This window comes from Vombatus ursinus, unplaced genomic scaffold, assembly GCF_900497805.2.
Source record: "Vombatus ursinus unplaced genomic scaffold, bare-nosed wombat genome assembly UNPS02014791.1, whole genome shotgun sequence".
NCBI lineage: Eukaryota > Metazoa > Chordata > Mammalia > Diprotodontia > Vombatidae > Vombatus > Vombatus ursinus.
Window position 1 is genome coordinate 80,884,227 of NW_020954569.1, and position 23,785 is coordinate 80,908,011.

The 23,785-nt window shown below is 35.6% G+C and overlaps 1 protein-coding gene across 1 annotated transcript in view; it reads right to left on the reverse strand.

The window, feature by feature from the left end:
• Positions 1–4,471: 4,471 nt before the first annotated feature.
• GOLPH3 (golgi phosphoprotein 3) overlaps positions 4,472–23,785 on the reverse strand; it is a 59,406-nt gene continuing 40,092 nt past the window's right edge. The window contains exons 3-4 of the mRNA XM_027869133.1: positions 22,425–22,539; positions 4,472–6,443 (exon numbers count right to left, since the gene is read on the reverse strand). Of these exons, the coding sequence (XP_027724934.1) occupies positions 6,019–6,443; positions 22,425–22,539 (540 nt within the window). The 3' untranslated portion in view covers positions 4,472–6,018. The remainder of the gene's footprint in view (positions 6,444–22,424; positions 22,540–23,785) is intronic.

Here is a 23,785-nt window from a genome sequence, read left to right on the forward strand (position 1 = left end):
CCCCTTTCCCTGAAATGGCAATTTGGTATGAGTTATACATGTCCAACATGCAAGACATAATCATTATCAGTCAGGTTGTGAAAGAAGAAATAGAGTGTAAGAAAAAAATACAGTAAGTGAAAAGTAGTAAGCTTTGACTGCAGCATTTCTTAAAATAACAAGTAGTATCTATCTAAAACCAAGAGCAAGCATTGTGTGTAATGAGGATATAAACTTGAAGCCTTCCCAATAAAATTGGAATTGAAGCAAGGATGTACATTATCACCCCTATTATTCAATACTGTACTAGAATACTAGCTACAGCTATAAGGCAAAAAAAAAGAAATTGAAGGAATAAAAATAAGCAACAAGGAAACAAAAATGTCATTCTTTGCAGATGGTATGACGGTATACTTTGAGAACCCTAGAGAATTAACTGAAAGACTAGCTAAAACAGTTAACAACTTCAGCAAAAGTTGCAAGATATAAAATAAACCCACATAAATTATCAGTATTTTTATATACTACCAACAAAATCCGGCAGGAATAGACAGAAAGAAATTCCATTTAAAATAATGGCAGACAATATAAAATACTTGGGCGTCTACCTGCCAAGATAAACCCAGGGATTAATAGGAACACAATCACAAAACACTTTTCACAGAAATAAAAGATCTAAATAATTAGAGAAAATATTAACTGCTCATGGGTAGGCTGAGCCACATGTGTTAAAAAAGAAAAACCCTTATCTGTAAAATGAGGGGGAGAAGGAAATGGCCAACCACTCTAGTATCTTTGCCCAAGAAAACCCCAAATGAGAGCACAGACACAACTAAAATGACTGAACAAGGAAAAGACTGAGTCAATATAAAACAATTTTACCTAATTTATTTATTCACTGCCATACTAAACTATCAAAGAATCTGGTACTGGCTAAGACACAGAGTGGTGGATCAGTGGAATAGATTGGGCACATAACACACAGTACTAAATGATCATAGCAATCTGGGTGTTTGATAAACCTAGAAATCCAAATTTCTGGGGTAAGAATACAACATAAAAATTGCTGGGAAACTGGAAAGCAATTTAGCAGAAACTAGGTGTAGACCAGCATCTCATGCTATATAACAAGATCAGATCAAAATGAATAAAAGATTTTAGACATAAAGGGTAATATCATTAGTAAATTAGGAGAGCACGGAAAAATGTACCTGTGGATCTATGAATAAGGGAAGTTTATGACCAAATAAGATATGGGAAGTATAATAGATAATTTTGATCACATAAAATTTAAAATTTTTTGCACAAACAAAACTAAGGTGCCAAAAGTAGAAGAAAAACAAGAAACTAGGAACGAATTTTTACAGCAAGTTTCTCTGACAAAGGCCTTATTTTTCAAATAGGGAACTAAACCAAACTTGTAAAAATATGAACCATTCCCCAGTTGATAAATGATCAAAGGATATGAACAGGTAGTTTTCAGAAGAAATCAAAGCTATTAAGTCATATGAAAAAATGCTCTAAATCACAGATTAGAGAAATCCAAATTATAACATTTCTGAGATACTACTTCACATCTATCATATTGGCTAACATGACAGAAAAGGAAAATGACAAATACTGGAGGGGATGTAGAAAAACTGGGACACTAATGCACTGTTGGTGGAGTTGTGAACTAGTCCAACCATTCTAAAGAACAATTTGGAACCATGCTAAGAGATATAAAACTCTGCATATCCTTTGACCCAGCAATACCACCACTAGGTCTGTTTCCAAGAGACCAAAGAAAAGGGAAAAGGACATATTTGTACAAAAATATTTATAGCAGCTTTCTTTGTGGTGGCAAAGAATTAGAAATTGAGGGAATTGCCCATCAATTAGGTGATGGCTGAACAAGTTGTGGTTTATGATTGTGATGGAATACTGTATTGTGCTATAAAAAATGAAGAGTAGGATGCTTTCAGAAAAGCCTGGGAAGACTTACATGAACTCATGCAAAGTGAAGTGATTAGAACCAGAAAAACACTGTGCACAGTTAACAGCAATAGCATAACAATGATCAACTGTTAAAAACTTAGCCACTCTGATCAAGACAATCATCCAAGACAATCCTAAAGAACCCATGATAAAAAAGACTATCCACCTTGAGAGAGAACTGATGAACTCTGAATGCAGATTGAAGCATACCTTTATTTTTATTGTTTTCTTTTGCAAATATGGCTAATTTGGAAATATTTTGCATGATCTCACATGTATAATCAACATAAAATTGTTTGCCTTCTTAAAGGGGGGAGGGACAAAAGGGACAGAACTTGGATAATTTTACATGTAATTGGGAAATATTTAATTAAATAAATTAAAAATAATTTAAAAAAGAAAAAAATTAACAGCTTTGTAAAAGAGGCACAAAAAAAAAACACTGAAGAAAGTAATTCCTTAAAAATCAGAATTGTTCAAATGGTAAAAAAGGTAAAAGACCTCAGTGAAGAAAGTAACTCCTTAAAAATTAGAACTGACCAAGCGGAAGCTAATGACTCAGAGACATAAAGAAACAATAAAACAAAATCAAAGACACTGGGAATAGCTAATCTTTATGGACTGCAGATTGAAAAGTAAAGCACGCATATACCAAATGCAAAGGGATAAAGGCAAACACACTTACATGTATTAAGTGTAGCACATAAACAAATAATACCAATCTGCCAATTAGGGGTCTTCATTCTAAAGCAAAATTTTAACATTTACTCATAATAGCTATTTATGTAGTTATTTATGGTTTGCAAAATGCTGTATTTAAAATCATCAATTCAATAGTACTATATAACTTGAAAGAGATTGTAATCAGCTGCCTTATCATCACCATCATCCATTCATCACCCTTAAGGTTTCCCTGACTCAAACACCCTTTTCTAGCCACCATTTTTGATCTCCCCCCTTACAATGTGAATTCCTTGAGGAAAAGGCTTGCTTTGCTCAATTTTCACATATGTATCCCTAGAATAGTGATTGGCAAATAAAAAGAGATTTTTAAAAATCCTGTTTTCCCAGAAGACAGAACTTTTCATAGAGTCTCAATGAAGAACAGAGAATACATTTTAAATGAATGTTTTTATTCCACGTGATACTGCAAAAGCCCAAAACAGGAGAAATAAACTGTAAGGGAATCTAGTATAGCTCTGGAATCAGAGGTACTGGGTTCAAATTTCATCCATTGCTTACTAAAGGTGCCCTTGGGCAAGTCACTTGGTCTCTGTGGGTTTCAGCTTCCACATTTGTAAAATTAGAGAGGTAGACTAGATGAACTCTGAGGACCCTCACAGCTCTAAAGCTATGAATTTATACAATAATTAAGGTCTGTCTTAAGCCAAGAGCAGCAATTATCCAGGCAATGATGATGTTTAGTAACTGTAATTTAATGTCTCTGGCTCATCCTGTATTATTAGACCATGTTATTTAAAAGTAATAGTAATCTTTTCCCACACGTTCAACTAACTCAGATGACAAGTATGAATTATCAGATAGATTTTCATAGGCTACTTTGTTAAAAATATCTTCATATTATTTGATTCTCAGACCTGTGGAACACTATCTACAAACCCATGAAATAGATGAAACCATAGAGAGTAACAATTTCCACATACAGTCACTCTTCTCCTGCTTCTCACAGGAAGAGCTTGCTTTATTCTGTCAGGAAATGAAGTACTGGGACTTACTGACCCTCTATGCCACTATTTTTTGAGTTTCAAAAAAGAATAATAGTACTAGAATTTCAATTCAGATACACAACAAGGAAATGATCCAGCAGCATCAGGACTTAAGAGTACTATGTTCTGGAGTAAGATCTTGGAGGATTATACTTCTTTCCTCTCTATGCTTAGGAATAAGCACTTCATTATGTGCTGGAGAGAATCAGGTTCACCATGTCTGACTACCTAGATATTATCCTTCTAAAAGAATTCTCTAAAAAATGACACAAACTTTTAAAATAATCTAATTACAAAAGTTTTTTTTTTAAATGCAGTAAAGCGGTGAATTCTCTCAAGATAATAACAATATAATATCAGCATTTATGTAACACTTTAAAGATCAAAAAGTGTTTTACAAATATTTCATTTGATCCTCACAATAAGCATCAGAGGTAGGTGCTATTATTATCCCCACTTACCCAATCACACACAATCTGAGGCTGGATTTGAATTCAAGTCTTCCTGACTCCTGGTCCAGCATTTCTACTGTGATTCCTAGCTGCCTCAACAGATAACAAAATACTGGTAATGGTTTTTGAAAACTCATTTTATGAGGGGAAAAAAAATACATCAAATTAGCATCTTATACTTTTTATCACTCTAAATAAAGTGATCTTTAAGGAAAAGTGGAAAATATTTAACAGTTGTACATAAAAATTACAATTATACAATGTAACAATAAGGTCTACTAAATTTCCTATGAACGAAACATATCTAGAAAACAAAATTACAAACGACATGCTTGCTCTGGTTCAGGCACTTTCAAGATCATAGTTTATTTATTACTTCAGGTAAAAAGCTAGTATACAGATTAGGGATCCCTTAAATTTCAACTCTAGAATTATACACCATCTAGTATTTTTGCCCTCAATGTTAAACAAAATAATTCTAAACACCTGAAAGCCCCATATTAGTAGGTACTATGCTGATACAAAATCTGATGTTTTATTTTTCAATGTTTAGTATTTACATTATGAAACCAATGGTGGTATAATAAGCAGTGGTAAAGTAATAGTAACTAAACTTTATAAAGCCAAAGTTTGTAATTTTACAATAATGAGCAAATCATAATTATAATATATAAAAAATGAAAACATAGCAGAGCTTCCTGTTACAGAAACCTTAATCATCTGAGCTGTAGTCATTACTCGCTAACAATTTACATGCAACACCTGCTAGGATTGACATTTGCTTCCCACCTCCCCCACCCTGTCCCCCCAAAAAAGTGTTAAGTAGATAAATGACATTTAAGAGACAAACATTAACTTACTTGCAGACGAAAGTTGTTTTTTTTTTTTTAAACTGTACTCAAGATCAGTACTGGTCACAAGCCTACTTCCATACAGAAATTATATGAATGGGATGATAAATGTCCAAAATAATAGATGCATAGGCAGAGTACCATGAATGGCACAGCTCAGTAGATACTAGGATCAATTATAAACATACAAGTATCCATACACACACATTCTTTCTTCCCCTTAGTAAAGCGGTCAACGTTCTGACCAAATGGCAATGGTTGAAGCAAGGAGACGTACAGGTGTATAACTAATTAAATCTTGAAAAATACTTAGATGGAGAGGAATAGGATCAGGAGAAGGGACCTGTTAATATACAATTCAAACTATATACAGAATATACTGGAATGCATATTTCATCCCAAACCTGCTATGTGAAACAACTGGACCTTTAGACACAAACTTTCATTTTGATTTTTAAGTAGTAAACCATAGTATATGTATACAATAAGATTTACATTGGAAGTCAAGGGGGCATATTACATTAAGTATTTAATGGGTTGTTTTAATTTAAAAATAACTTTGCTAAGTACACATCTCAACTGAGGTCTATGTATAAAATGTCCTAATAGATACAGATATTTACCTTTGGTGAGTTAAAGGCCTTTTTTGTGACTTCTGTCTGAACTGTACTGCAGAATGCTAGAGACACATACACATATGGAACAACTCAAGATGAGGTAATCCAAAAGATGTGCATGTGGGAGTGGAGGTACTTTGAAAGCATAGAAGAAACAAACAAAAATTTACATTAAGAACTGCAAGCAACTTGAGTTCAATAGTAAATGGAATGCCAATATGGCAGTATTTTTTTTTAATAACAGAAATAGGAAGGTGTCTCGTACCAGCAGAATCTTGCATACACACAACATACAGGAAAAGCCACCTATTGTTTCCAGAAAACAAGATCCAATTCATATTATGAGAAAGTACGAATTACAGAAAACAAGAAGTCAATAGAAGAGAAACAACATGAAAGAAGAGTCCAACAACAGTTATTTTGTAAAGGCCGCAACTACAGCCCACAGGACCTCATTAGTGTTGGCCTTCATACATTCAACTTCTGGGTCTAAATCCAGAAGCTGTCGCACTCTTTTTGTGGCTAAATCATACTGCTCATCCAGAAGAGGGGCAAAAGCGTTCTCAAGGACATCAGAAGCATGAGCGAGGTAAATAAGAGCCAGCAAGCGCTTGTCCATTCGATGAGGGTCATTCACCCATTTGTCAAGAACAGCTTCCTGTACTTTCTTGATGAGGCGTTGCTTAATGTTGTTGTTGGTGAGTGGATGTGTTGTCATGTCAAAAAGGAGGAAGTTCTGTTTCTCTGTTGTCAGTACACCTTTTTCCACCAGGTTTTTAGCTAATCTTTCACGAACATTTCTTAACTGGTAGTGCAATTTTAACGGATTCCATGTCTCACCTAAACAAAAGATTCCAAAAGTTAGAAAATAATTAAAATTTCTGATGAAAGGTGTACTTAATAGTCTGATAATGAACAAGAAAAGTAATTTTGGCTAATTTATTTTTCTAGATTAATGGAATATACATGTCCTACTATTAAAGTACTCTTAGTATAGAAATGAACTAATTTTTTGGTATCTTTAAAAATATCAAAGATAGTGAGGTCCATCTGAAAGCTAAATGAGAAAATTTTATTCTCTTTAAAAAATTCATTTTGGGAACAAGAGCGATTAGAAAGTCTTCCACCTTAATAATCTATTCCCCAAATTTATTTTAGAGGTGATGAAAGTGAGAACCAGCTGTTCTTCTCAGTCACCGCCAGTCTCTGATCACACACGTGAAGTGAATTCTGGTCAGAGATAAATTTCTGACAATTTTGAACTTTGGCAGCTACATATATTTCCTTTTGGGAGGCAAACACAAAAAGCATTATCTGTCTGGAAGGATAGAAAATTACAATGCCTCATTTAAAATCAGATAAGCTAATTTTAATGGCCTTTCCTTTCCACAATAATTATACCACTTTGCAGATCATTCATGGCATGAAATTCAAAATCTGAACAGTGCACTAAGAGTGAGGAAACTTAAAGTGATAATATTTCTACTTGAGAACAAATATTTGTTTTTCTTACTTGAAGAGATCAAATGCCCCACTTGATGAGTGATAATTTTATATATTTTAAGGTTTATTTTTAGTGAAAATTTCAAATTTGTAATAATTCCTATTCAATTTCTCTATTAAAAGCAACTTAAATTTTTTTCAAGGCTATATTATATTGTTCTTAGAAGAAAACGTAATCAATAAAATAAGTGCAATTGTTTACTTCAGTACCTGTTAAAATTAATGCTACATTTTAGCATCAAGAAATTAGCAGTTATAGTACTTATCAATAGGCAAGTTTAGCAGTAATGAATACGCAAGCCCTATAAATCAGAAATTCATGGGTTCCATAAAGCCATAAGGAGAGGAATTGGAAATAAATACTCCAAAAGGGCCTAACTTTCAGAAATCAGATTTTCTGCCCACCCACTGAGAACCAAAATGAAAGATCTAAAATCTCCAATCTATTACACAAGAATAAACTGCTGCCCATCACTTGTCACCATTAACTATGTCAATATGGTGATAGATCTGTCTCTACTTAATTTAGTTGACATCTGAAGTCTTGTGGTCAGTTCTGAGTACCACAACTTAAATAAAATGATAGGCTGTAATGTGTCCAGAGGAAGATGACCACAGTATTGGAAGGACTGAGAAGATGTCATAGTCCCCTTTGCTAAAGATCCACCCGGTGTTTCAAAGCCCACTTGATGATTACAAAAAAGGTAGCTAAATGCTGAAAGGACCTAAAAAAAAACATCTAGGACACCTTGAGAGCAGACTGAAGGGAGGAAAGATATAAACTACCAAAGTAATGATATATCTTCATAGAAAGAATCGCTTTTTAAAAAATCCTAACTATTAAAACAATAGTTGGTATAATTTAATTCAACTCAACATTAAATACCTACTGGGTACTGGTGATATGAAGGGAAAATGACATAACATGTTCACAAATAACTATAATTAAAGTCAGAATATGGTAAATGCACAGGAAGGATAACTATCTAAGGACTAGGAGAGGACTGAAAAAGGAAAGCTTCATATAGTGGGCAACACCTGATCTGGGACCTGACGTAAGGGAAGGATATTTCAGAAGGCTGAGATGTTAAAACAACATTTACATAGTGTTTACCACTTATCAGGCACTGTGCTTAGTGCTTCACAAATATCACCTCTTTTGAATCTCACAACAACCCTGGGAGGTAGGTGCTATTTTGACCTCCCATTTTACTGATAAGGAAACCAAGGCAGAGGTTAAGTGACTTGCCCAGGGTCAAACACACAGATAGTAAGTGTCTGAGGCCACATTTGAACTCAGATCTTCCTGACTTCATCCACTGCGCCACCTAGCTGCAGAGACTGATTTAAGGTAGGGGTTAAAAAAGTCCTGTGCCTCCAAAGGCCTCATGATGGAAAATGCTATCCACATCCAAAGAAAGAACTATGGAGCTGGAATGCAGATCAAAGCACACTATTTGCTATTTTTTTTCTTTTGTTGTGTTTTGTTTCCTCTTTCTGGTGGTTCCTCCTATTGGTTCTAATTCTTACTTACAACATCACTAATGTGAAAATATGTTTAATAGCAATGCATATATATAGTTTATATCAGATTGCGGGGCCGTCTTGGAGAGGGAGGTGAGAAAGGAGGGGGAGAAAAATTTAAAACTCAAAAGCTTATGGAAGTGATTGTTGATAAATCAAAATAAATTAATTTTAAAAAGGTTAAAAAAAAAAACATAAAAAAGGCCAGTGCAACAGAGGGCAGGTCAAATAATAGAGTTCACCTGAAACATGGAGCATGTGAAGGGGCTTAGGATAAATGAAGACTGAAAAGACAGGCTGAAGAGATTTTGGCAGGCCTTAAAGATCAGAAAAACAGCTATTTTGGTTTTTGACAGGTCCTGGGAGGTAATTCCTCTCTAGGAGGAAATTCTCTCCATTAATGCAGATCAGCACCTACTATACAACTTACAATATTGTAATTGACTGGGTACTGCAAGGTTACATGAATTACCCAGGGCCATATAGCCAGGATCGTCTCTGGACCCCATATTAAGAACCTCTACTTTAGAAAGTAGAGAAAAATAAGAAAAGAAAACAAACCGCTAGAGCCAAACAGAAATTTTTTTGAAAATAAAAAAGCCCATAATAGATTTCATTCCTAAGAAAAATTATAAATTATTAGTGCTATCTGATATATTTCCTTTCTAGGAAGAAATAAAAGTATCTTTTTTTATCTAGGACATAGGATACCGTGTTGCCAAAGGAGAGAGAGGAAAAAAAACTGGCTTCCAGAAATGAAAAGATAATGCGCAGGCTGGCTGTTTCCCTAATTGGAGCTAGGATACCATTAGTTACATAAATTGAAGGTGATTGCAGGTCCAGTTTAGAAAATAAATTTCCACATCACTGAGATCTTGGCTGGCCAGTGGGGAAAGGGAGAAACAGGAGGGCCATCTCTATCTCAAATCTACTAGTATAACAACACTACAATCAAAGTCAGAAAAAAGATGCCTAAGCTCATGTGATCTTGGAGAAGAAAGGCCTCACAAGCCATCCAAGCCAATCGAGAGCTGACAAAGAGTCTCTCATCTGTAACATTACTGATAAACGGTCATCTAGCCTCTGCTTTAAATATCACCAGAGAAAAGACTCGTAGGAACTGATGCTGAGTGAAGCGCACAGAACCAAGAGAACATTTTACAAAGTAACAGTCACGTTGTGCAATGACTACCTTTGATAGACTTAGCCCTTCTCAGCAATGCAAGGATTTAAGACATCTCATGATGGAAAATGCTATCCACATCCAGAGAAAAAACTATGGAGTCTGAATACAGATCAAAGTATACTATTTGCTCTTTTTTTTCTTCTGTTTTGTTTTGTTTCTTCTTTCTGGTAGTTCCTCCTATTGGTTCTAATTCTTCTTCACAACATGACTAATATGAAAATATGTTTAATAGGAATGTATATGTAAAGCCTATATCAGATTGTATGCTGTCTTGGGGATGGAAATTTAGAACTCAAAAGTTTATGGAAGTGAATGCTGAAAACTAAAAATAAATTAAGAAAAAAAAAAATAAGTATCACCAGGGAGAGTAATACCACTAGGCAATCCATTCCACTTCTAAATAACCCTAGTGAATAGGAAGTGTTGCTTTATAATAAATCCAAACCTACAATATGCACCCATTGCCCCTACTTCTGTCTTCTAGAGCCAAGCTGAACAAACCTAATCCCCCTCCAATAAGACTTCTATTATGTCCCCTCCAGGAAAATAACTACATTAATTAAGGGTCCTAGCTCTGATACTCACTAATTGTATGACTGCTATTCTATTCAAGAGAGGTAATATGAAGGAGTCATATCTCGAAGGGTATAGGTCTACAGAAAGAAAGAGAATATAAATTTTCCTTAGGAAATTTAGGGACACCTAGGACAGAGCTAAGAAAATCCTACTCTGGTAGGGAAAATCCCACTGACCTAGAACAGTGTCGTGTGTGTGTGTGTGTGTGTGTGTGTGTGTGTGTGTGTGTGTGTGTCTCCACACACACATATATATATATTTGAATACATACATGAGGAATTTTAAATTCTACTCATATGCAAAATATATAAATGTTTATATATTGGTACAACTCACTATAAGAGATGAGATTTGGAGGAACTGTGAATCAAAATTTACACATGAAATTATATTTTAAACAGTAGAAATTGTTTTATAAATCATAATAAAACCTTTTTGTAAAGGAAATTTTTGCTCAAGTTATCTTTAGTAAATATGTGAAATTTCACATAATCATAATATATTGGGGTATAATTGTATGCCTTAAGCAAAATAGGAGTAGAAGATAGATTAAACCTGACTCCATAAAGGACTGGAAAAGTTCCATATGTCATTTAAAATTTCTGGCCAGTCTTTAAGAAGGCTTTCCTGAAACTATGTTAAACTGATAGTTTACTTCATGATCGTCATGGAAGAAAAATTTAAAATCCACTAACAGTGATGTCATAGAATTGGGTAAATGTGGTAGTCTGATGACACCTTCTGACCAAACCACTCAACTGCAAGACAAAAAAAAAAAAAGGAATGGTGTAGTTTTTCAAAAACAAGTCTTTTTTCCATTAACCTGCCTACAAAAACTTCTGCTGTATGTAAGCTACTTCTCTTTATTAAAATCCAATCTACACAAATTGATGACCCAAGTATTTAAGTATCTAGTATTAAATAAGGTGAATACAAAGGCAAAAAGGAGCTTTATCCAGGTAAACGATACATACACACATATGTAAAAAAGCAAATACAACTGTAATAAGGGAAGAGCACTAGCAGCTTGGGGTATCAGCAAAAGCTCCAAGTAAGAAATGTTTCTTGAAAAGAGCTTAGAAAGACACTAAGATAACAGACAATGAGGTGAGGACAACAGTGTATGTATTCCAGGCCTCCGAAGATAGCCTGTTAAAAGCACAGGGGTGGGAAATACAATTTCAAGTGTAAAGAATTTCAACAAAGCCAGCTTAGCTGAACTATAGTATGAGTGAAGGAGATTAAGGTGAGATAAATATGAAAAAGTACTGTGGATTTGTGGTGGCAAAGTAACGGAAACTTTGATGGGGAGTGACCATCAAATGGAGAATGGCTGAACAAATTATCATATACAAACGTAACAGAATTATTATGCCACAAAAAAATGATGAAAGGTATGGTTTCAGTAAAACCTGAGGAGTCTTGTATGAGCTGGTGCAGACTAAGGCAGAATCAGAATGATTTGTAGCAACTACAAAACTGTAAAAATGAACTTCAAAAAATGTAAAAACTATGATCAATGCAATAATCAAGCATGACTCTAGAGGGCCAATGATGAAAAATGGTACCTATCTCCTGAAACTTAAGCAATCAACTAAACACATAGGCTACAACATACATTTTGGAATGTGACCAATATAGGAATGCTTTGGTTGATTAAGCATATCTGTTATAGAGATTTTACTATGGTTTTCCCCCCCAATGGAAACGGTTCTTATACATTTCCCTAATCTAATCACTATCCCACTTAGTATAGCGGCTTTTCTAAATAAAGCTTTATATTCCTTCTAGAATGTCCTCCCAAGGTTCTCCCTTTCCCCACCTCCCATCCCCTGCCATATCCTCTCAGAGGAAAGCTTTGCCCTCATATCTCACTAAAACAAATGATGCCATTCTCTTCTTCCCTCCTCATCTCACACAGATGCCTTAAGGCACTATCTCTTCCTTGATCTGCCTCACATGAAGAGATGGCTCTTCTTGCTATGGCAAACTCTCTTACTTCATGTGTAAGTGTTTCCATTCCATCTTGTCTTCTCTAACAGACTGTCTCCTCTATCATCCCTAACTCTCATTAATCTTCAATCTCTCCCTCTCCACTACTTCCCAACTGTTCACAAACACACATCTCCCTCATCCTCGAAAAACTTTCACTAGATCTATATCTCACATATCTCTTTAGCCTCTTGTGGGCTAAATTCCATGAAAAAGCTGTTTAATTGGCACCTTCACTTTGTTTCCTCTCATTCTCTGTAGTCTGGATTGTGACCTAAATATTCAACTGAAAGTACTCTCTCCAGTGTTACCAATGAGCTCTTAGTCATCAAATCTAATGTCCTTTTTTGAATACTTAGCCTTCTTATGGTCTTTGGGACACTGCTGATGGCCCTCTTCTCTTGGATATTTTTTTTCTCTATAGGTTTTTGTAACACTATTGTTTTGGTTCTTTTCCTACTAGTCTAACTGCTCTTTTTCAGCTTCCTTTGCTGGATCTTCATCTGTATCATGCCTTCTAACCATAGGTATCACCCAAGGTTCTGTCCTGAGCCTTTTCTCTTTTTCCTCTATACCATTTCATTTGATGATCTCAACAGCTCCCAAGGGTGCAATTACGATATCTTTGCTGACAAATCTACTTATTCAGCCCTAACCTTTTTCTCCTAACCTTGCCCTGAAAGTCCAACTTCCTATTAGACATGTTAAACTGAATGTTCCACAGACATCCTAAACTGAACACATCCAAAAAAGGGGATTCATTACCTTTATCCTCATGCCCTCCCTTCTTTTTAGCTTTCCTATTGCCGTTCAGGACCCCACCATCCTCCCAGTCACCTAGGCTTGCAACCTAGATATTATCCTCAACTCACTCACCTCCCACCCCCTGCCATATCCATTGTCCAAGCCTGCCATTTCTACCTTTGTAACATCTTACGTATACCCTTTTATCTTCTTTAACACTGCCATTACCCTGGTACAGGTCCTCATTACTTTACGCCTGGACTATTTCAACAGCCTTCTGGCTGGTATCCCTGCCTCAAGTCTCTCACCAGTCTGGTCAATTTTCCACTCAGCTTTCAAACTTAACTTCCTAAAGCACAGATTTGATACTGTCTGCCTGCCTCTCTCTCTCATACACACACAGCTTCCCACCCTGTACCCAATTCAATAAAATCTAGACCTATTATATATGTGATCAAATACAAAATCCTCTGTTTGGCATACAAAGTCCTCCAAAACCCTTTCCTACCTTTCCAGTCTTCTTATATCTCATCCCCATATACTCTGTAATCCACTGACATTGGCCTCCTTGAAAATTTCCTGACTCTGGGCACTTCCACTGGCCATGTCCCATACACAGGATGCTCTCTCTCTTCATCTCACCTCCTGGCCTCCCTTGCTTCAAGTCTCAGCTAAAATCCTACCTTCTACAAGAAGTCTCTTCTGATCTGCCCATTCCAATTTATTGCTATACAATACATCCTATTCATACACAGTTGTTTGTATCTTGTTTCCCCCCAAAAAAATTAGACTGTGAGCTCCTCTGAAAACAGGGACAGTTTGTTTTGTTTTGGGTTTGGTTTTTTTGTTTGTTGCCTTTCTTTGTGTCCCTAGAACTAAGCACCATGTCTGGCACAAATCAAGCGCTTAATAAATACTTCATGACAGACTAGGGAGTGGGGTAGGGGAGAGGTACAGAAAACATTAATTTTTTAAAAGTATACTGGAGTAATTGGTAAAGGACTTTAAATGCCAGACAGAGGAATTTGTACTTGATCCTAGTGGCAACAGGAAACTACTGCAGCTTTTTGAGCAGGGGAGCGACATAGTCAGACCTATATGTCTGGCAATTTTGTAAAGCATGGACTAGAATGAAGAGAAATGAGGCAGAAAGACTATTTAAGAATATGCATGTACCTTGTCTAGCTGTTCTCTCATATGTCTTCTTAAGTGATATTTCCATTATTTTATCCATATAGTATATTAGAGACATATATATCTTATATATCTAGATATATATCTTATATATCTAGAGCCTGAAGGGATCTTGGAGGTCTTCTAGTCCAACTCCTTCATGCCATGGGGTCCATGGTGGGTGCAAGCAGGCCACAATAAAGTCAATAAGCAAATTCTACAAGGGATCCTATACAAACAGTGCAACAACTCCACTAGTATCTTGTGATGACAGGAGAATACAAGAAAGGCCTCCAGAACTCTGGATAGATCCCCTTCCCACGGTGAATTTATTGGGGAAAACTGAAGAAGAATTTGGAAAATAATCTCACAGGATGGACAGTCCTGGACAGGCTGACATCTGCATTGTTTGAGAAAATATTCTAATTATTAATAAGACCAGTGAATATTGAGCTCCTCAAGGGCAGGAACTGTTTCATTGGGTCTTTGTATTCCCACAGCCTAGCATAGTGCCCAGCACTCAGTTACTGATTAATAATTTAAATCTACAGGATTTAAATCTGGAAGGCACCTTGGAGATTATCTAGTCCAAGTATGTAGTCCTTGGGTTCAATAACTTTTTAGAAATAGTTTGATAACTATATTTCAATATAATTGGTTTCCTTTATAATCTTATATATTTTATTTTGTGCACTTAAAAATATTATTCTCGGGGGCAGCTAGGTGGCGCAATGGATAGAGCACTGGTACTGGAGTCAGGAGAACCTGAGTTCAAATCCAACCTCAGACACATAACAGTGACTAGCTGTGTGACTCTGGGCAAGTCATTTAACCCCAATTGCCTCAAAAAAAAAAAAAATTAGAAAAAGTCCATAGGTTCGCAAGACTAATAAAAGGGTCCATAACACAAAAAAAGGTTAAAAATTCCTATTCTGGTCTAACAAGCTTATTTTTTAGGTAAGGAAACCAAAGGCCAGAAATGTTAGTGACTTACCTCAAGTCACAAAAGTAGCAAGCCAAAGCACTGGGTTTCAAACCCTAGCCCTGTAACTCCAAATCCAGTTTTCTTTTCACTGTATTATTTAGCTCTATTTCAAAAGATCATATTAAGTTTCATAGCAGATGCAACCTAGGGATAATTTTATCCAATGAAATAGATTAGCAATCTAACCATGGCACTAAACAGGGAAAACAAATGACTGTCAAATTGAGTATTATGCCAAACTCTCAGCATTTCTACTCCACCACCACTGTTTTATGAAGGGATAACTGCTCTTTGTCTTCTATGATCTCCTTCTACATTTTGCAAGTGAGTTTATATTTTAAATCATTGTGGTCCTTGGCTATCACATCTCAGGTAAGAGGATCGAGTATTCACTGAAGCAATATATGAGCTCTTTTAGTCTTCTTGTGGTGACGACTGCTTTGTATCATTTAAATTTCTAGAGGAAATGGTTATGGTCTACATTGATGTCTTTTTCATTATGCATTTTTCTATTATTTTACCATCAATCTCTTAATAGGACAGGTGGACGTATTCTAACCATTTATGGTTAACATCTCATCTTTATCAGCCAAAATTTGATATTTTTAGCTTGGCTCTGAGCAAGCCAATTGTTTGGCAGACACGTGATTTGGAAATGATACCTACATTGGTAACCAGTTATTTCGTGGCTTTTAAGATAAGATACTTTCTTTATTATGAATACTGGCTAGTATTTGCCATATCTAGTACCTCCTGATTCTCTTCTTAAAGAAGTAGTCAACAAGCCTTTGCTATGTTTAATTTCTTTGTCCTTAAACACACTTTCCAAATTACTACTCCTTTCTTTGCCTCTAAGTAATAACCTATGAGCCATCCTCTCACTTAGCTGGAACTTTCTTCCATCTTCTGGCTTCATTTATCATGAGGATGTCAATATTCTTGGGGTTTAATTCTTCTAATACCATATCAACAGTTTGGTCATCACATTCAAGCTACCAATGGTAAAAATAATGTTTGTCAGTGGTCTAAAATCTATGTGACTCTTAGTATCTCCTGCCCCTCTTTTCACCTCTGTTCCTCTCACTGAAGAATAGAAGGATGCTGTAAAATCTTAAGGGTCATTTAATATTTTACTTATAGGATGCCAATGACCCAAACCTATGAGAGATGCACTTCCTGAAGTTAGTTAGGCTTGTCTTTAGAGAGTGTGGTCTATTTCAAGGACCACATTCAAAGTCTTTCCCGCTTAGTACAACCTCCCAGAGCTTGTACTCATTTTTTCAGCATAGTCTTAAAGAACTCAACATTAGATGGGCGTGGTGGCACATGTCAGTAGTCTCCGCTGCTGGGGAGGCTGAAGCTGGTGACTATTCAATACTTGATCACTTGAGTTCAGGAGTTCTGAGTTGCATTACAGATAAATTCTGAATGGGTGTTTGTACTAAGTCCATCACCAATATGTGAGCCCCCAGGAATGGAGGGTCACCAGGCTGAATAAGCAGAGGCAAAGTGGTCCCAGTTGGAAAGATGGAGCAGGATAAAGTTTCTGTGCCAAGCAGTACTAGGGTCAGGAAAGGCTTACTATACTTCCAGGCTACATAAGATAAGAAGATTCAGTGACACCACATCCCTCAGAAAAGAACTCAGTATTATCTCCACACCACGTTGAATCACTAGAGTAGGACTTTTATGGAAGATTCAACCTATGCAATTATAAATCTTCAAAATCTAGTTCAGGGGATAGGTATTGTTATTTTAACAGTACAACTCAATGCATTGTGTGTGTGTGTGTGTGTGTGTGTGTGTGTGTGTGTGTGTGTGTGTGTATTTTAGTCAGTATTCAATAATATAAGCCATTCTTTCTGACATCCTGGAACACTCTCCTATGTTTCATATATTATTTCTCTAGTAATAAAGCTTCTGTAAACAAAATGTGTCAGTAGGATGCACTAGACCACTAGACACAACAAATGTTTGTTAAATTCAATTGTTACCACAGGTATGATAGGCATAGCAAAACTATTCATCTTGTTAAAACACTGAAGAACTCCTTCATTATAATAAAAAGTAGATTTTTACATAATTTGTTAGCTTTGCTTAAAAAAAATTACTCAATACTTATCCAGAAGCCAGATAATGAATTTAGTTCTGCTATATTTTTAGTAACAGAAGGGATTTACTGCATTATTCCCATCTAAGAATTTCTAACAAGAAACTCATGAAAAGCTGCCCTGTGAAAGTTAGCACTCTATTTTCACCATTAAATCAAATTATAAAATGGTAGAGACATACATACAAGTTCATAGTAGTTAGAGTTTGAAGGAACCTCAACAGTCATCTAGTCCAACAAAGAAACCCCCATTCTAATATACCTGATAAGTAGTTTATCCAGTATCTCTCTGCATGATGACCTTCACAAGGGGTTAACTTTCACAAGATGTCCATTTTTGGACAGCTTTAACTGTTAGAAAGTTCTTCCTGACACCAAGCCTAAATCTGACTTTTTTATAACTTTCCATCTGTTGCTTTGGTTTTGTTTTCTGGAGTGAAAAAGAACAAGTCTCATCCCTTTTCCACAGAATAGTTCTCCCAATACTTATAGACAGCATCATTTCAACTCCTTAGTCTTCTATTCTACAGGCTAAACATCCTCAGTTCCCTTAAGAGAAGCCTCAGGACATGGACTCAGGGCCCTTCATCAAACTGATCATTAAGACTAAACACACACACACACACACACACACACACACACACACAGCTTTACATTGAGACTATAACCTAAAATCTCCTTTAAGTATAAATAATTATTAGTTTACTAAATAGTACTGTTGAATCACACCATGAATAATTCTAGGCTACTTTAATTTCTTTTCATCTCTTCCCTCATCCTTCAGGATGGTGTGACAATTCTCAAACTCTTAAGAATAATTAGTTGTATGAAACGTAAAATAGTTATCTATTTCTGCAGACCCATAAGGTGGAAATCAACTAGTGAAGTAAAAAGGCGTAAGGTGGTGTAAACACAGACTGACCACCCTCTAGAAGGGGGGGAAGGAAATGGGTAGCCATCCTATACATTTCCTTCCATATCAATAAGATTGTCTTCTTCTGAATGCTTTCCAACTTATCTCTCTTCAACTGTGACTCTTACAACTAAACATAATACTTCAGAAGCAGTTTGATTAGGACAAGGGTTTTTAAGCTTTTTTGTGTGGTGGTTCTACTGGCAGTCTAATAAAATCTATAAATTCTTTCTCAGAATGTTTTTAAATTGGTAAAATAAAATAGATAGGGATTACAAAGCTGTTACAGTGAAATAGTCATCAAAACAATGAAAAACAAATTCAAAGGCTCCAATTAAGAACTTCTTGATGTGAGGATATTACAGGAGGGCTATCACCTCCTTATTCCTGAAAGCTACAGTCCCCTTAATGTAGCCAAATATAAGACTGCCTGAGGCAAGGCCCATTCAGTGATTAAGGCTAGGTAAGAAATGAGGTAGAGAAAGGCCTTTTTACCTAGTCAAAAAAAAAAAAAAAAAAAAAAATCAATCTAGGAGGAAGACCCTTAGGGTTTCTGGCCAAAACAGAAACAACTGCTACTTACATTAACTCTGAGGCGGAAACAATGACTAAGTAGAGCTTGGCCTGGAAACTATTTGTTGGCCAGTCAATGAGAGCCATAGTGATTTGGGTTTAAGGCTTGGTCCTTAAGAAAAAAAGGTTTCAGGCAGCTAGATGATGCAGGGGATAGAGCACTGGCCCTGGAGTCAGGAGGACCCGAGTTCAAATTTGATCTCAGACACTTGACATGTACTAGCTGTGTGACCCTGGGCAAGTCACTTAACCCCATTGCCTAGCCACCCCCCCCCAAAAAAAAACCAGTTTCAGTGATTTTTTACACTTACTTTGGGGACAGCATGCACAAATAGGGGTATGGGAGGGAGGGAGGAAGGAAGGATCCAATTCACTTTCACTTCATGGCATCACCTCCCTGATGTCATAGTCTTCTTTGAGAATGAAGGACAAACAGCAGCCAAATATCTCATTAGCTGTTTTGGCTTACACATCATACTGAACATACACATCACTAACACCCCTAGAGATTTTTTAGATAAACGTCTACCTACGTGTCCCTTTCCTATACCTGTGAAGCTGATTTTTTAATTCTATTCAATTTCATCTTTTTTTAGATTCAACTCAATGCTCTAACCCAGAGGTTCCCAAACTTATTTGACCTACCACCCCTTTTCAAAATAAAAATTACTCAGAGCCTCTCTGGAAATCTACTTTCTTTAACCCTTTAATGTTTTTTTTTTTTAATTTGCATCATTTCAAAAAAATATATTTTTAAAATGATGCATCTTAAATTTAATAATTTATTGTAAATTTGTGGGGTTTTTCCTACATTGAAATTTTGATGATGCAATATTGTGTCATGTAACGATACAGTATCATATTGTAAACAAGTCATTACATGCACATATTCCGGCCTATGTATGCTGGACAAACTCCCCCACAATGCCCAACATGCTCGCCTGCCAATTGCTTGTTAAGACCTGCTAGCAAACTTGACCACTGATAAGTTATAACTTTCATTATGTGTGTTTATTTGGAAAACAATGTAATCACATGATTGCATACTACAACCTTAACTCTGCTACACAACAGATGAAACATGTACAAACGGTTTTTCAACATTTTGTTATTTTCTTTCCTTATGCCGCTGCCTCCATATTTTTATTCAATGCCTCCCAACTGCAGCTGAAGCTACTACCCTACTCCACCCCCATTCGTTCCAGCACCGGCATCATTCATTTTGAGGACCTCTACCTAACCTTTCAATATCCTTCTGTATCTCAACTCTTCCATTCAGTGTATTAATTAGCCCTTCTAAGTAACTATCTTCAGTAAATCTCCAAGACATCCAGCATGCTATTCATACGTTTTACCCAAGTCATTGCTTGTATATTAACAACATGTTCAACGTAAGTACAAAGTCAAAACACAGATCTCTTGGTCCCAGAAAATTAATCAAAAAATTGAGAGACGTAGGCTGATACCAGTACAATTAATACTAGTACTGATAATAGTACAATTAAGTGGATTTAGAACTGGATAGTTAGTTCCAAAGAGGAGTTAACAGTAGTTCTATGTAAACTTGGACTCCATGCTTGGCCCTTTGCTGTCTACCATTTTTATCAATGATTTGGATAAAGGCATACATGCAAACTCATTACATTTGCATGTAAAAACAAATCTGGGTCAGAAAGCTAACAGACTGATTAACAGAATCAGCATTCACAAAGATCTAGGTAGGTGGTGATATGGGAATAAATCTAAAATAAAAGTTATGGGGAAATCTTATGCTTAGGTTTAAAAAAAATCAACTTCATAGGGTTTGAGATGACAGGAGATGAATGTTAGATGGCAATTTGAAAAATATTTCAGTGTGAATGAACTACAAAATCAAGGACTCAACAATGTGATATGGTAGCCAAAAATATTAACATAATCTTATATTGAATTTTTTTTTAAAAAACTGCATTGCAGATCACTGCTACCACCTCCTGACAGAGAAGTAGTGGACTCAAGGTGCAAAATGAAGGTGGACATGGCCAACGCAGGAATTTGTTTTCTTTGACTATGCATGTTACAAAAGTTTTGTTTTCTTTTTTTTCCAGTGGAAAGAAAACAGACTTTTGTTCAGTGAAAAAATCTAACTTAAAAAATAAAAACCATTCTATATAAATCCTAGTGTAACAAGCAGAATCCATTACTATTTTTTAAAACCAACTCTGGTTCTCTCAGTAGATAAATTGTCTTAGGAAGATTTCTTAAGGAAGTATAGTAATGTGTTAGATGACTACTTCCTCTGAAACATTATTTTATCACTAACCGTTTTTGTAAAATGTCCGTACTGCAGTTAAGCAGGTAATCTTTGAATACAGATTAAAAATTTATTCTTCTGTAACAAATAAAATCAGTGGTCTAAGTTAACAAACTTTTAGCAAATAGGTTCAAAGATGGTTTCCTTAAGTTTTCAATGTTTCAGAAAAAGTATAAAACCAAATACTTTACCAAGTACCAAGTCTGATAACACTGGAATCTTGTTTTTTCTTTTCTAATTTAAGGGAGTTATTTAACCAATTCTTAAGAAATCCTTGCAATAAATAGCATGACCTTCCTTGCAATTACCAGTACTAAAACAAAAGCTCATTAGGGGCAATCAAATGCTATACTTGAGGTAAGGATGAGGACTAAGGTACTAGTTTTACTGGCTGTACTCAGCATAAATCTTAATGCAAAATAATAAAAGATACATGAGGTGTAAGCCTTTCTATTATAACCAAATACCTATAATTATAGCCATCTACAAAGTTCTTCCTACATATAATTTACAAAAAAAGTATGTTATAGAGGTGACATTTTTCTTTATCTCTTCTGAGCTGTAGAAAGATTACACCATCATATGAGACACTTTCCACTAAAACTGATTCTATTCCAAGTGACAAAGTTTGCAGTCAACTGGACAGTTTAAATTATTCAGGATATAAAGTTGGAATAGATAAGCATCATACATTACCGAGGAAACAACAAAATCTTTGAGTATTTTTTCCCATTTGAAACATTTTGAGATATATACATGTCACACTAACAATCCAGTTTATTCTCATAAAGACATGACTTCTCAAAGTAATTATAAACCTTTTAAAATAAGCAGTTTTAAATATAATACTTTGAATATTGATAGGTCAGAAAATAAAATTCATGCATAAGTTATGATTTATAAAGAGGAGATAGTTTAGCTAATCAATGTGATTTTCTAGTTTTTACATAATGAACTAATTCTTTTAGTATTATATTATTTTATATCTATTTTTTCCCAAAAACAAATCCCACTGTCTATTCCAACCTCTATTCTTCCCCCAATCACCCAAGACACCTCTTTAGGGTCCTGAGGATAAAAAATTTGACAACCATTATCATATTAACTCACTGCCTAATTTCTTTCAAGTTCGTTTATATGTGTCACCATAATCTATTTAAATCTGCTTATAGTTATGAAGCAAGATTATTTCCAAATAACTATGGTAATTAAAAAAATTTGTTAACAAACTTCAATACTTATTGCTTACCACTAAGTAGTTCGATCCAGTTCTGGACTGTTTCTGGAGGCTGAGTTTCCTTAACATGTTTCAAAGCTTCATCAAGTAAAACATCCCCAGTTGGAGCATCTGACTTACAAATCACCTAAAGTAAAAGTAATAGTAAGTGAAAAAATGCAAAGATTTTTAAAATTAATTCATCATTTGATGAAAACTGAGGAAAAGTTACATTACTAGAAGTCGTGTGTTCAAACCCAAACTTTGCTTATTTGTTTACTGGAGCTGAGTCTTCCTATCTTTCCCTGGCTGGAAGTTCAGTTTGAGGAACTGAATGGTAGCTGTAGCTGTGACTTCCTGTTTCTAACCTGGGCTAGTTAGATCATTCTTATTCAGTCTGGTGGTCCCTCACTCATGGAAGCTGACCAGGAGACCTAATCAGCAAAGCCTACAGTAACTCAGAACTCAGAAACTCAAGTAATCCACTAGCCTCTCCAGCAGCAGGAATTACAGGTGTGTACCACAATAAACTGACTCTATGTTAAGTTAAATAACCAGATATGTGCCTAACAAAGTAACCTATAACCATAAAAAGTTCATTTTACATTTCAGTGCAGTATTAATCAAAAAACATTATATTACTCAATAGTTATTTCCAGCTATTTTTTTTTAAATAAAGAGCCCAAAATTCACAACATAGCAATTTAAATAGAGAAGGCTTCTCTAAAGACACTTAAGGGAGAGATGTCTCAAATGGGCACCCAAAAAAGAAAGGAAAATGTCCAGCAATAATCGCAGCTAAAAGAAAGGAAATAGGAATGCTCAGGTGAGACAATGAAGTACTATGATTCCACCCAAACATTTGGAAGACTGTAAGAATTGATGACATTATGTCACAGGCATTTTAAATTATAAGTAAAACAGTGGAAAGGATCCCATCCTGGAGGGTGGGGAAAGGAGAGAGATTGAGGAAGGAGAAGAGGGTACCACGTATGGCTCAATGATTCATCACCTTGAGATCACTGAGAGGAGTATGAGATAAAGTGTCCAGGACTCACAGGTCCGAGGGTAGGGATATAAGGAGCCAAGTGTTAAGACAGAGAAGGAAAAGCTGTCATGGGAAAGAGATTAGAACTCTAGTTGAACTCCAAGGGCAGACCTAAGAGTAGCTAGCTGCTGAAGCAATTTAGGCTTGGTGTCAGAAAAAGTTTCCTAACAATTAACTTGGTTCAAAAGTTGAATAGGTTGCCTTGAGAAGAGTGTGTATAAGGGGATGGGGATGGAGGAAGTATTCAACCAAAGGCTAAATGACCATTTATCAGGTTATAGTATAAGGGTTCTTGTATTGTATAGTATAGTATAGTATAGTATAGTATAGTATAGTATAGTATAGT